This window comes from Cyrtonyx montezumae, unplaced genomic scaffold (assembly GCF_038088225.1).
Source record: "Cyrtonyx montezumae isolate F1298 unplaced genomic scaffold, pur_monq_1.0 scaffold_6, whole genome shotgun sequence".
Lineage (NCBI taxonomy): Eukaryota > Metazoa > Chordata > Aves > Galliformes > Odontophoridae > Cyrtonyx > Cyrtonyx montezumae.
Window position 1 is genome coordinate 11,226,956 of NW_027072067.1, and position 12,696 is coordinate 11,239,651.

General features: G+C 67.0%; 3 protein-coding genes across 3 annotated transcripts; 1 reads left to right on the forward strand and 2 right to left on the reverse strand.

Moving 5' to 3' along the window:
• Positions 1-156: 156 nt before the first annotated feature.
• Positions 157-1,273, reverse strand: NDUFAF3 (NADH:ubiquinone oxidoreductase complex assembly factor 3). The gene is made up of 5 exons (XM_065749425.1): positions 1,207-1,273; positions 917-1,109; positions 783-849; positions 565-665; positions 157-484 (listed from the first exon to the last, which is right to left on the reverse strand). Exons 1-5 carry the CDS (start codon positions 1,263-1,265, stop codon positions 365-367), a joined length of 540 nt encoding a protein of 179 aa, XP_065605497.1. The 5' UTR covers positions 1,266-1,273; the 3' UTR covers positions 157-364.
• Positions 1,274-3,991: 2,718 nt separating this feature from the next.
• Positions 3,992-8,454, forward strand: DALRD3 (DALR anticodon binding domain containing 3). Its single transcript, XM_065749721.1, has 13 exons — positions 3,992-4,177; positions 4,279-4,568; positions 4,641-4,915; positions 5,140-5,198; positions 5,293-5,415; positions 5,750-5,820; positions 6,127-6,185; positions 6,368-6,450; positions 6,797-6,920; positions 7,034-7,092; positions 7,191-7,304; positions 7,498-7,566; positions 7,701-8,454. Exons 1-13 carry the CDS (start codon positions 4,007-4,009, stop codon positions 7,818-7,820), a joined length of 1,617 nt encoding a protein of 538 aa, XP_065605793.1. The 5' UTR covers positions 3,992-4,006; the 3' UTR covers positions 7,821-8,454.
• A 19-nt stretch (positions 8,455-8,473) lies between these two features.
• Positions 8,474-12,671, reverse strand: WDR6 (WD repeat domain 6). Its single transcript, XM_065749722.1, has 6 exons — positions 12,587-12,671; positions 10,159-12,502; positions 9,888-9,983; positions 9,652-9,768; positions 9,315-9,433; positions 8,474-9,237 (listed from the first exon to the last, which is right to left on the reverse strand). Exons 1-6 carry the CDS (start codon positions 12,651-12,653, stop codon positions 8,738-8,740), a joined length of 3,243 nt encoding a protein of 1,080 aa, XP_065605794.1. The 5' UTR covers positions 12,654-12,671; the 3' UTR covers positions 8,474-8,737.
• Positions 12,672-12,696: the final 25 nt, after the last annotated feature.

Below are 12,696 nucleotides of genomic sequence, written 5' to 3' on the forward strand. Positions count from 1 at the left end.
GCTGCAGGCAGGAGGTGGCCCTGACACCTCGCACCCAACCCAAGGAGCTGCAGCTCACCACCCACAGCCCCCTGGCCAGCTCTGCAGGGTGGCGAGCACACCCAGCCCAATAGCTCGTCATGTCCCACCTTTGCTGAGCGTTAACCACTCTGTGACTGCTTTGTACTTCTGATTTACATATATTCTCCCCATGCAGCCCCCGGGCACGGCCATACGGTGCTCCACAATGCCATCCTGCACACAGGGGCAGCTCCCAGCCAGCAGCCAGGCTCCAGCACTCCATCCCACGGCGTTTCTCTGCCTGCAGCTGCAGTGCTCGGTGTGTGGCAGCCCCGGGGCTGCGGGCAGCTGAGGGCAGACGCACTCAGTCTGTGGCTGCAGGCAGTGCTGTGAGCTCCGTGTGGGTGCCCCGCGGGGGGATGAGGCCGGCGGCTGTCAGGCGCTTCTCGCTCGTCAGAAAGTTGAATGTGGCACACGCGTTCGGCTGTGAAAGGAGGGAGGGACGGTGAGAAGGGTCATCACCACGCAGAGAGACGGCAGCCACGGAGCAGGACCCCTCCTCACCGTGTCCTGCACCTCCACGGCAATCCCGCACAGTCGCATCTGCCTCAGCAGGTCGGGATGGAGATACTCCACTCTGTCCCCTGTGCCCAGCACCAGGATCTCTGCAAGCAGGCACAGAGATGGCACAGCGGCAGGGCAGGCTGCCCCATCGCCCCGGAGGAAGCCCAGAGCGGGGGGGGAGCCCGTTCCCATCCCTCCCCCCTTGCCCCGGGCCGTACCTATCCGCGGCTCCAGCAGACGGAACAGTGCCAGGCTCTGCAGGGAGATGTCGCGGTGGGAGCCGACCTGCGGACACAGCGCGGCTCAGAGGGGCGGCCCGGCCCCGCTCCCCGCTCCCCGCTCCCGCACTCACGTTCCACTGGAGGATGGCGCGGGGCAGCAGGGCGCAGGGCCCGACCACCACGCTGCCGCTGATGCTGAACCCGCGGCTGCTGTAGCCCTCGATGAAGGCGCTGTTGGGGCTGTCGGGCTGCAGCACCGTCACCCGCGTCCGCTGGTACATCTCATCGTCCGACGGCGTCAGGCGGTGACCGCGGCGCGGCGCCCTGCGGGACCGGCGGCGGCTCAGCCCGGTGCGCCCGCCCCGGGACCCCCCCACCCCGAACAGCCTCCCGCATTTCCCCCCCCCCCGTCCCCCCGCACCCCATCACGGCCCGCGGGCCCGCACGGCCCAACCGCCGCAGCGCCGCCGCCGCCGCCATGGCCCCGCCGCTCCCGGAAGCGGCGCGCAGCCCCGCAGGGCGCCCCCTCGCGGCCGCCGCCGGCGCTACCGCCGCGCCCCGGCTCCACGCGCGGGTTCGGGGCCGTGGGGCACCCACGGAGGCGGCTCGAGGGCGGCGGGACCGTGCCCCGCTCCTCCCGCCCCGTGCCACCGGCACCTGTGGGGCGCGCCCGCTGCGCCCCGAGCCGGGATGGAGGGACACAGGGGTCGCACCCGAGGGGGGGGGAGGGGGGGAGTTGGGGCGGCTCGGCGGGCGGCGCGGCCCCGCACCGCGGCGTGGGGTCGGGGTCTCGCGGGGGCGGCCCCGCACCGGGATGCGGGGGGTTCCCGGAGCGGCGGGCGGCTCCGCTGGTGCCGGGTCCGCCCGGGGCGGGCTTTGGCCTCGGCTGAGGAGCAAAAGCGAAACCGGCAGCGTCGGGAAGGGGAAGCGGGCGGCACCGCCGCGAAAGGGTGAACGCGGAGCCCCGCTCCGCCCGGGGGTCCCCGGCCCCGCGCCGCCGGGAACGCCACGGAACGGCCGCGCCGGAGCTGCGGGTGCCGCCGTGCGGAGGTGAGCGGCGTTGGGGCGGCCCCGCGGGGGTCCCTCGTGGGCGACCGAAACTGCTGCGCTCCTCCGCGGGGCCGCAGGAACGGGGCAGCGCCCCCGGGCTGCGGCCGTGGGAGCGGGGCCGTGCCCACGCGTGGGCTGGGGGAGCCCCCGCATCGCCCCCACGGCGCTGACCCCGCGCTGCCGCGGGCTCCACGCTTCTCTCCTCCGTATGGGCTCAGCGGGGAACGGGGGCACTGCATAGCTCAGAGGGGCACCCGCACTGTGCCAACCCCCCGGGCAGGTGCCACGGGCAGTGCCGCTGTCGGTCAACGAACGGCTCTGCCACGAAGCCTCGTTGCACCCCGGGTGGGATTCCCCTCCTGGCAGCGCGCGGTTTCGATTCCCCGTGTGCTGCAGGCAGAGCGGGTGACACAGGGCAGGCAGCAGTGGGGGCTGCGCCGTGCCCATCCCCGGCGCCCCCAGCACAGGTGTCCTCCCTCGGGGCCAGCTCGGGTTTCCGGGGCTGCTCCGGTGGCACCACCTGCCCCGACCGCACTGGGGCTTTGCCGGGAGCCATTTCCTCACAGCCTTCCCCACGGCACCCGGGTAAGTCGCCCTCTCCCCCTCGTCCTGTGGGTGGGCAGCAACGGCCCCTGCGTCCGTCCCTCTGCAGCGCCGGCACGGGCAACGGAATCCCAAAAGCAGCTGTCCCCGCCGCGCCCAGCTGCCCTGGGATTTCGTTACCCGAGCCCCCGCCTCAGCCGCCGCCGCCGTGCACTGCAACGGAGCCGCTGGCCCTGCTCCGGGCCCTGCGCGACGGGGCTCCGTGGGCAGCGTCGCGGCTCAGCCCCACGCAGCACGGCCGGGGGTTCCCCATGATCTCACGCTCCTAAACATAGCAGCTCGCTTCCTGGGCATGAGCCGTCAGCCTGCGGGGCCCTGGCGGCGGGGACGCGTGCGCCCGCACTGAGCCACAGATTGCTGCACCAGCTCTGTGCCACCGCGCACCCATGCCCCCCTCCCAGCGCTGATGGGCGACAGGAGGGCAGGATCCGGCCGTCGGACAGAGACAGCTTTGGAATGACACGATCACTCCCGCTGAGCACGCAGCCACGGAGCCATCGGGGATGTCGTGTCTGTCCTAAGCTCTTTCGGCACCTCTGAGCCCCTCAACCCCGGACTGTGCCCCTCTGCCCCAGCTGCAAGGAGTCAGGCGGGGTCAGTGCTGCCACGTGTCCCCAGCGAGGGGTCAGCCCGGATCCTCTGCTTCTCCGGCGTCAGTGAGCATCTCCGGGGGCTGCCACCCTCGGGCAGGGGTCCCGTGTGGCTCCTGCCCTGCGGACAGTCAGCAGTTGGTCTGTGTGAGCAGCCATTCTCAGATCACCTCTTGGCTGTGGGTGGTGCAGGGAGCACTCCAGCTCGGGGGCTGCCCGGGGGGGAAAGGGAGGGGGTAGGGGGGTGGGGGGGCGAGCCCACGGCGGGGCTGCAGCTCTCAGCCCCGTGGAGCACACAGAGGAACCGCCACGTCCCCGAGGGTGTCCGCAGAGGGGAACATAAGCCCTGGAGGAACCGGTTTGGGCCTGCGGGCGGAGCGGCCCCCCCAGCAGGGAAAGGATCAGGGTGGGGGGTGGGAGGGGTGTTGGTACACGTGCTCCCCGTGCGGGCGCTCTCCGGATGCCCGCTCCCCGCACAGTGCCCCGCGGGCCGACACGTGGCCGCGCCGGGAGGGAACTGAGGGACGGCAGCGCTGCGATGGCGGCGGGGACCCTGCGGACTCGGGGCTCTGAGAGGGCCGCTCACGGGGCACTGCTCCCGCGGGAGCCGCGCGCAGCGCGTCCTGCCGAACCCGCGAGGCCGCGGCAGCGCGGCTGCCCACGTTCCCTTTGGCTTCTCGTCGCCCCGGGGACGCGCTGCCGCGTTTCCTTATGGGCACGGCACGGCCCCGGGGAGACGGGGGGAACGCCGGGCTCGGTAGCGCGGCCCAGAGCGCCTCGCTGAGCGTGAGCGGACCCGGGACGCCACACCTAGCATGGCGGCGCGCCCAAGATGGCCGCCCGCGCCCAAGATGGCGGCTCGGGGGCGCTGCGCGCCGCGCTCAACATGGCGGCTGCGGCGTTCCGGCTGCGCCCACGTGGGCGGTGCGTCGCTGACGTTCCATCCGCCCGCTCACCGGAAGCGGCGGTCGGGGCGCTATGGAGACGGGAGAGGAGCGGCCGGGGCTGGCGGCGACGCTGCGGGCGCTGAACGGGGCGTTGGGGCGGCCCGCGTCGCTCTGGGTGAAGGAGAGCAGCGCCCGCAACCTGCGGCATCGCGACTTCCTGGCGCCGCGGGCCGCGCTCGGGGCCGCCTACGCCGGAGGACGGGTGGGTTGGGCGCAGGAGGGCCGGCAGGCGGCGGGTCGGCCGCGGGGGGGGGGTGGGGGGCGTGGTCGGGCCGCGTGCCTACCGGCTGCTCCTCCCCGCAGGTGCCCTCCGATGTCGTCGCGGCCGTGTCGGCGCTGGGGGGCCCGGGGGTGCTGGCCGTGCGCGGCTGCCAGCAGACGGCAGCGGGGCTGGAGGTGCGGCTGCGGCGTCCCGAGGCCTTCCAGCGCTTGCTGGGCCCCCCGCCCGGCACTGTTCCCGGCCCCCCATGCAGCCCGGAGGCAGCAGTGGTGCTGCACTGTCCAGCCCTGCGGTGCCGCGCTGCTCTGACGCCCCGTCACCTGCGCCCTGTGCTGCTCGCTGATCACCTGGCCCAGCTGCTGCGTGCCCAGGGGTGAGCGCCCTGCCCTCACCTCGTGCTTAGCCCACACTCCCCAGTCCGTGCCCACATCTCGCCCTCCCGCAGGGTCAGTGTGTACCTTGTCCCTGCTGTCACTGACGAGCGGAGCCGGGAGGTCCTGCAGCAGCTCCGTGTGGAATGGCCCTCTAGCAGCACACCCGGCCCTGAGACTGTGTCAGCCTTGAAGCAAGCACTCAGCCGGTGTCCCTATACCACACGCTGCGAGAGGGAACCAGGTGTGACCTCACTGCCTGAGGACATCATTTGTAAAGTAAACCTGAAGAGCTTCGTGGAGCAGCAGGGCCTGGAAGGCTATGACCCCAACCTGGGTGTCCTCCTTGGTGAGCCACTCATGGAGTGTCACTGATGTGACAGCAGGGGAGAAGGGCTGCTAGCAGGCCTGGTTCTTTGTTCCCTGTTGTTTTTACAGACAGTAAGGGACAGTTAGAAGCAGATTGCTTTCTCCTTTTTCTCTGGTTTGAGCCAGAAATGGAGGCAGCCTGAAACAGACCCAGACGGTGTGGGATGAGCCCCTTGTCCCACCTCGTGCCCTCCTTTCTTTCAGTTACAGAGGAGAAGCTGCAGACCCTGGCCGAGCTGCAGCAAGCTGTGCTGCATGGCACGGTGAGTGAACCCCTGGCACTGCCTGCTGTTGCTCTCCTGATGTTTCCTTCTGTTATGCTACAGTGTTTGAGCTTGTTGCTGTGCTCTGCTGCAGGCAGGGTGCCAGGGGAGCTGCTGCAGTGTGGTGCACATGGTGAGCTGCGAGGAGGAATTCCAGCAGCAGCAGATGGATCTGTTGTGGAGGATTTTGGATCCAGGAACCCACATGGATTTGCAGGTGAGGAACCTTCTACACTGCACCAGGGCCATACTGAGACAGCGTGTCTTTAGCCCCTGTAGTGAATGCTGAGGCCCAGCCCTGTGCCTTCACGGATCTTCCCCTCCCCTTGGCATCCACTTTCCTTGGGATTTTAGCATTAAAGGAGGGATAAGAGAAAACTGCAGGGACACAGGTATAACAGGACTGTCTTTAATGGAACCGAGTGCTGTTTTAGCAGCCTCTGACTTTCGGCTACTCTTTTCCTGTGGTATCCATTCCCATGATGTGAAGTTTCCTGGCAGGCAGCTTCTGGCTTCTCAGACTTTCACCTATCACTTCCTGTCTCTTTCAGAAGCACCTTGTCTGTGGACCAGTGAAGGTGACAAACCCCTCATCCCCCATCAGTGCAGACCAGTACTTTCAGTAAGTTGGTACTGAGCGAGAAGCCTGCTGTGCTGCATGTCTGTTAAGTCTTGCCTGTGCTGTTTGGCCCTGCAGGCAGCAGTCCTAGCACTGTCCCTCTCTTTGCTTCTCTGCACCTCGAGGCTGTTTCTAGAGGACTCCAGCAATGCTTTTTTGCTACTGCCAGCAGCAGTGCTGCTGTCCCTGGCCTGCTCCAGGCAGGATTTATGTGCCCTTGGTTGGCCACCCTTCTGTTGCAGGATGATGCCTCATGTAGCCTGCAGAGCAGGGAAGGAAGCAGTGACTGAGTGTCTGTGTTCCTTCCAGGCTCAGGAAACGCCAGATGCACGATGCCTCTGTGATGAAATACGGGGAGCTTGCGCAAGGTGAGGGAGGATTTGCTCTACAGTCTGTGGAGGGGGGAGGGATCGGGGCTGGGGAGGTGCCCATACACCAGTTTCAGCAGAGCCCCCTCGCTGCAGTGGGGATTTCCTTCCTGGGGGTTTGCAGGCAGCAGGCACGTGGCACCACGTGGCTTGCTCCATCCCTACCTGTGTTCTCTCTGCAGATGAGGCCTGGACTGAGGTTATTGATACCCTAACAGTGGCTGCCATCAGGTTTGAGATGCTGAGCACTGCCCACCGGAGCAAGGTAGGACAGCCCAGAGCTGCAGTGGGGGGCAGGCAGGCAGTGGAAGTACTGCTCAGGGAGCTATGGGTCATGGCATAGGCTGAGAGATTGCCAGCACAAGGATGAGTAGCACTGAATGGACTTTGGCCACCCCACAGTCAGTCTGGGAGTGATTTTCCTCAGGGTAAATCACGTGATGTCCTGGTAGCCTGGGCCTGTCAGTCCTGGCAGGGCACGGTGCTTAGCACACTGGTGGCCACAGTCTGCCTGGCAGGAAAGTGCTGCTTCCCAAGCAGGAGACACAAGGATGCACCAGGAATGGTTCTGGGCCAAACAGCCTGGACTGTGAGGTTGTCTCTGCCCTCAGATCACCCTGGACCTGGAGGACAGCAGCATCTCTACAAAGGGAACCAAGAGCGGTGCCTTTGTGATGTACAACTGCGCCCGGCTGGCCACGCTCTTTGACACCTATCAGCGAGCTGTAGAGCAAGGTGAGCATTGCCCCTGCCACCTCCACCTCTAACAGCTGCTCCTGGGCTGTCTTTACACCTGCAGTCACAAAGGCTTCTCTGGCCACCACCACAGTCTCTCACCACTTTTCCAGGCACATACCCACCTCTGCCACCGGCATCAGAACTGAAGTTCTCCTGGCTCCGGGAGGAGGTGAGTGCTGAGGGCCTGGGCCCGTGGAGAGCAGTGTGCCCTTAGCTCTGGAGGTGGATGCTTCTGGTCCTCTCTGACACGCATAATCCTTTTCACAGGGTGAATGGCTCCTGCTCTTCAACTACCTCCTGCCCTTCCCTGAAGTCTTGCAGCAAGCAGCACAGCTGCCCTCACCCAGCAAGGGGCTCCGGATCACAGCCAACACAGAGGCAGTAAGTGCTATGTGCCAAAGCACTTATAGGTGTTGCACTAACAGTGATGCCCCAGAGCAGGGCTGCTCTTCTGCAGGGTGCTGAGGGGTGTTCTGGGAAGAAATGGTAATGCTCTCAGTGCTATTCCTGCTGTGTAGGATGGCCCCAGACTGGCCAGGCCACACAGTGTCAGCTCAAGCCGTCTGTGTTGCAGGTGTGCAAGTTCCTGATCCAGCTCAGCATGGATTTCAGCTCCTACTACAACCGGGTCCACATTCTTGGGGTGAGTCAGATGTCTCAGGCTGTTTACTGGGGTTTGTTCCTAGGTGCCAGCAAGATGCCAGCCCTGCAGCAGCAGGGTATGACAGAGGGCGGAAGCAGCAATGTCAAGAAATAGAGCTGCCTTTCTCCTTGCAGGAGCCATTCCCTCACCTCTTTGACCAGATGTTTGCTCGCCTCCAGCTGCTGGGAGCAGTGAGGAACACGTTCCATAGTGCCTTGGCAACTCTGCATCTCCCTCCTCTCAATCAGATCTGAGCCACCACCGAGGACTGTTGCTACGGAGTAAGAGAGCAGTGCTACAAAAGGAAGAACGGGGCACATCCTCCCAGGCCAGGCACAGGGCTGCCTGTTGGTCAGGGACTGGGTCTCCTGCCCAACGCCCATTTTGAGGGTATACTTGAGTGCAAGGGAAGGAAGCACCAGGCACCCACAAAGCCAGGCACCAATCTGTTCCTCCGAAGTTGTTTATTGAAGGGGAGCTCTGTGCTGGCAGAGAGTTCCCGAGGCTCAAGGGCTTCTGCCCTGCCTTGTGCCAAGTCCTGACATTAGGACTGAATACAGTTATTGCTGGACAAAGGCTGTGTCTGACCCAACAGTGATAACTGAGGAGGGGGAGGGACAGATGGGTAGAGGGAAGAAGGGCTGTGCTGTGCAGAGGGATGGGAGCATTGTGGTGCTGCCTGTTTTTACACCATCCTGCCCCAGGAGCAAGATTGAGCAGTGCTTGCACACAGCCCCACACTGCTCGAGAAGCACAGTGCAGCCTTTCTGGGCTAAGGCCACGCACAGCTTCTTGTCCTTACCTGTGCCTCGGCTGCCCCTGGGCCTGCTCCTGCGCAGGAACAACCCTGCCAGCCTGAGGAGGGCACTGAAGGACTGGTCTGATAGGGCTGGCTCCGCCTGGGCAGGGGGCACAACAAACAGACTGTGAGCTGCAGCCCTCTTTGTTCCCCAGTAGCTCCATACCTCTCTTGGTATCCTGCTGCCCTCAATCCTCCCAGCACTGCAGAGACCTAGCTCTCCCTCTGGGACAGAGGGATGTCCATCCTTGCTGAGGACAGCACAGCCATATCACTCCACACGTGCAGGGTGCCTGGAGCCATGTGCCAGGACATTCTTTTGCTCTCACTGTCCCCAGGCAGGTAGGGGAGCAGGGACTGTGCTGTTCCCCTTTACTGGACATTGCCCTGTGATGGGAACTTGGAGTGGGTGTCCAGGGCAGCACAACGCAAGAGCTCCAGGCCCTGCCCGCAGAGCACACAGTACCAGTGCTGCTCCCCTCCTGCCTCCACCACCTCCCAGCAGTCCAGCTCCGCCAGGTCGGGCACGTGGAAGAAAGTGGTGCTCAGCTCCTCCAGGCCGTCCCAGCTCAGCCGCCACAGCGTCAGCCGCTGGTCCACGGAGGCAGAGAGCACCAGGTCAGGCTGCAGCACCCTGACCCCTGTCACGTGAGCAGCGTGGCAACACGGCCTCGCCACGCGCTCCTTGATGTGCAAGCAGGTCCCTGGCTCAGCATCATCACTGCTCTGAGTCACCTCCAGCAGGCAGACGTGGATGGAGCCATCATCACTGCCACTGGCCACCAGGAACCGTCCCTCGGGCAGCTCCTGGATGTGCAGGCTGTTCACCCCGCAGCTGTGAGCCATGACAGTGAGCAGCGGGGTGCCCAGGGCTGGGGAGAAGAGGTTTGGTCAGGACAGCAATGCAGAGAACTGCTGGCACAGCCTCCCTGCCCACAGCTGTACCCACCCAGCGGCTGCAGCTCTCCCTCTGAGTGCTGCAGGGCATCTGTTGCATCTGTGATGGCACTGGTGATATCCCAGAAGACAATGCTGCCGTCGGTGGCCGCACTACACAGGAGGTGCTTCCTGGAAGGATGTTAGGCAGCCTCCAGCCCCATGCTGCAGCTCAGAGCATGGACAGGAAGCCTCCAATACCCTTTCTGCCACCCAGGGCAAGCAGCAGGACAGCCTGCTGTCACTGACCAACTTCTCCCCTCCACCAGCTCTGCTGCTATCACCTTTTCCTGTTGTGCAGGCACCATGAAGATGAGTGCTCCCCTCCCAGTGCCCTGCCCAGGGCTCACCTCTTCCCTTCTGCCCGTGTGTGCAGGAACGCCTCCACTTTCAGCACGCAGCGCTGGTGGTGGAATGATTCTGCCACAAGCAGCAGCTTCTGGGCAGCCTCCAGCAGCACGAAGAGCCTGGGCAGAGGGAGACGCTGCTGATGCTGGGAGAAGGGGGTGCCTTGGTGTGAGGTACCATCCTGCTCCTGCTCAGAGCTGGCACCTCTGGGCAGCTAAGCCCTGTGCTGGCTGCTCACCGGACTGATCCATCACTGCAGGCAGCAGCCAGGAACGTGCAGGGCATGGCCAGCTGCTCACTAGTGGTCCCACGCACGACTGAGAGGGACATGTACCTGGGCAAACACAGAATGCTTGCTGCATGCCCCCCTGGCATCCGCTGTCCTGTAGGAGGATGTGGGGCAGCAGCATGAGCTCAGCACAGGACACAGCTCTGAGCACTCTGGGGGCTCAGAGAGGAAGGACTGAGCCAAGAGCCCCTCAAAGGCTCAGGCAGCCATCGAGCATCACCTCGTCTCCGGATCCATCTTGACGAGCTTGTGTCTGTTCTTCATGCGGTCCCAGTGCTCATCCAGCCGGTGGGAGGCCACGTGTGTGACCTGGCAGCTCACCGTGCCCTCAGCCTCCAGATCCACAGCGCACTGCAGCCGGTAGCACTCAATCTGAGCACGGCCGCCAGCCGAGAACAGCAAGGAGCAGAGCTGGGTGCCATCACGCAGTGCACTGCCAGCCAAGGCCAGCGCCCTGATGCTGGAGATGTGGTCGCTGAGCCTGGCAAGGGGCACTGCTGCACGCGTCAGCTCGCTGAGTGTCAGCACACACGCCGTGGTGTCCTCACTGCCGGTGATGAAGACGTTAACAGGGCGGCATGCGGGCAGCTGCAAAGCCCCCAGGTGCCGCACGCAGGTGATCTCACGGCCATGCAGGGATGCCAGCAGCACCTGCTGCTCACAGGGCTCGGCCTCACTGTGGTACAGCATCACATCCCCGCGCTTGATGTAGACGAAGGCATCAGCCTCAGGGCAGCTGCAGTAGCTCCAGGAGCGGTGCCCACCGCCGCAGGGGACGCAGTGCAGGTTCACCCCGTTCCTCGTGCTCCACACCACGAAGTTGTCGGCGTGGAAACCCAGCAGCAGCAGGTCCCCATCAGGCGTGAAACGCAGCTCCTCGATCCACTGCAGCCCCTTGCAGGGCCGGTGCTTCTGCAGCACCTCCAGCTGCTGGTCCCGCAGGCGGAGCTGCCGGTAGCAGCCGTCCCGGCCCGTGCTATAGATGTAGTCCCCATGGCAGGTCACTGAGGTGACCCCTGTCTTGCCATGCAACCCAAAGAGCACGGACAGAGGGTCCTTGACGGGCAGAGCCTCACTGTGTAACAAGCAGGAGGGCTCGGATTGGCTCACAGTGCCCTCACTGCACGGGGTACCTCTGTCGGTGCTGTCAGAACTGCCGCTGCAGGAGAAGAGCAGCAGGGAGCCGCGGCGGTCCCCGCACAGCAGCAGCCCTCCCTGGGGCAGGAAGGTGGCACAAGTATGCCAGCGCTGCTTGCAGGGCGGCAGCCGGTAGTGCCCCATGAGCCGCACCGCAGGCACCGTCCCGGGGCCGCAGGTAACATCCATCCAGAGCACGGTCCCGCCGGGGCCGGAGATCAGGAGGGCGGCAGGGCCGAGGGCCGGGCCGGGCCGGGCGGCCCAGCTGAGCCCCAGCACGGGTCCGTGGAACAGCCTCAGCCTGGCGGCGCGCTCGGGGCTGCCCGGGGCGAACACGAGCAGCCGCCCATCGCCGCCGCCCAGCGCGCACAGCGGCTCGGCGTCGTCCGGCGTCGGGGCGGCCGCCAGCAGCCCGCGGGGCCCGCAGGAGGCGGCGGGGCCGAGCAGCGGTACCCATCGCCTCGCCGCCGCCTCGTAGGCCGCCAGCCCGCCCGCCTCGCCCAGCGCCAGCACGCGCCGCGGCCCCACCAGCAGCACCGCCCGCGGCCGCTCCGGAGCCCCCAGCGCCTCCGCCTCCGCCGCCCTCCGGGGCCGCCAGAGCCGCGCTCCGCCGTCGGACCCGCCGGTAGCGAGACGGCCGCCCGCGGGCCGCAGGGCCAGGGCGCGCAGTGCCCCGCGGTGCCCGCGCCGGACGCTCCGCACGCCGCCGCCGGAGTCCCACTCCACGCAGGCTCCGTCCTCCCCGGCGCTGACCGGACGCGGCCCGCGCAGCCCCACGGCGGCCACGCGCGAGCCGTGCCCGTAGCACGCCAGCAGGCACACGGCCTCCCCGCCGCCCCCCAGCTCCCCCACGGCCCAGAGCCGCACGCCGCGGTCCTCGGAGGCGGAAGCCAACAGCCCCCGCGGCTCCGCGTAGCTCAGCGCCAGCACCGCTCCCCGATGCCCCAGCAGCGTCCTCCGCGGCGCCTCCGCCTCCGCCGCCCTCCACACCACCACGGCCCCCGCCGCCGTGCCCGCCGCCATGGCCAGCCGCCCCCAGCCCGTCCCCGCCAGCGCGGCGCAGCGCAGCGCCCCGGCCCCGCCACACCGCGCGCTCCGCAGCCAGCTCCCGCCCGCGCGCCACTCGTACAGGGCCACGGTTCCCCCGCCCAGCGCCAGCGCCAGCCGCCCCCCCGCCGCCCAGCGCGCCTCCCACACGCGCGCCCCCAAGCGCCGCGCCGCCCCCCCGCCGCACGCCGCCAGCCGCGGTGCCCCGCCCGGCCCGCCCCGCCGCACGGCCAGCACCGCCAGCCAGCCGCCCCCGAACGCCGCCACGCGCCCGCCCGGCTCGGCCCGTAGCCCCCGCACGCTGGCCTCACGCAGCACGCTCCGCCTGCCCGCCGCCGCGCCGCCGCTCAGCAGGAACGCCGCCACCTCCGGGCCCGTGCCTGCCGGGGCCGGACAGCGCGTCAGCCGCCGCCGCCGCCGCCGCCGGCCCCGACCACCCCACTCCACCCCACCCCACCGCTCACCCGCCAGCAGCACGTCCCCCGCGAACTCCAACGCCGTTACCGGCGCTACCAGCGCTACCGACTCCATCTCGGTGCGGCGTACCGCCCCGCCTCGCACGCTTTATTGGCGC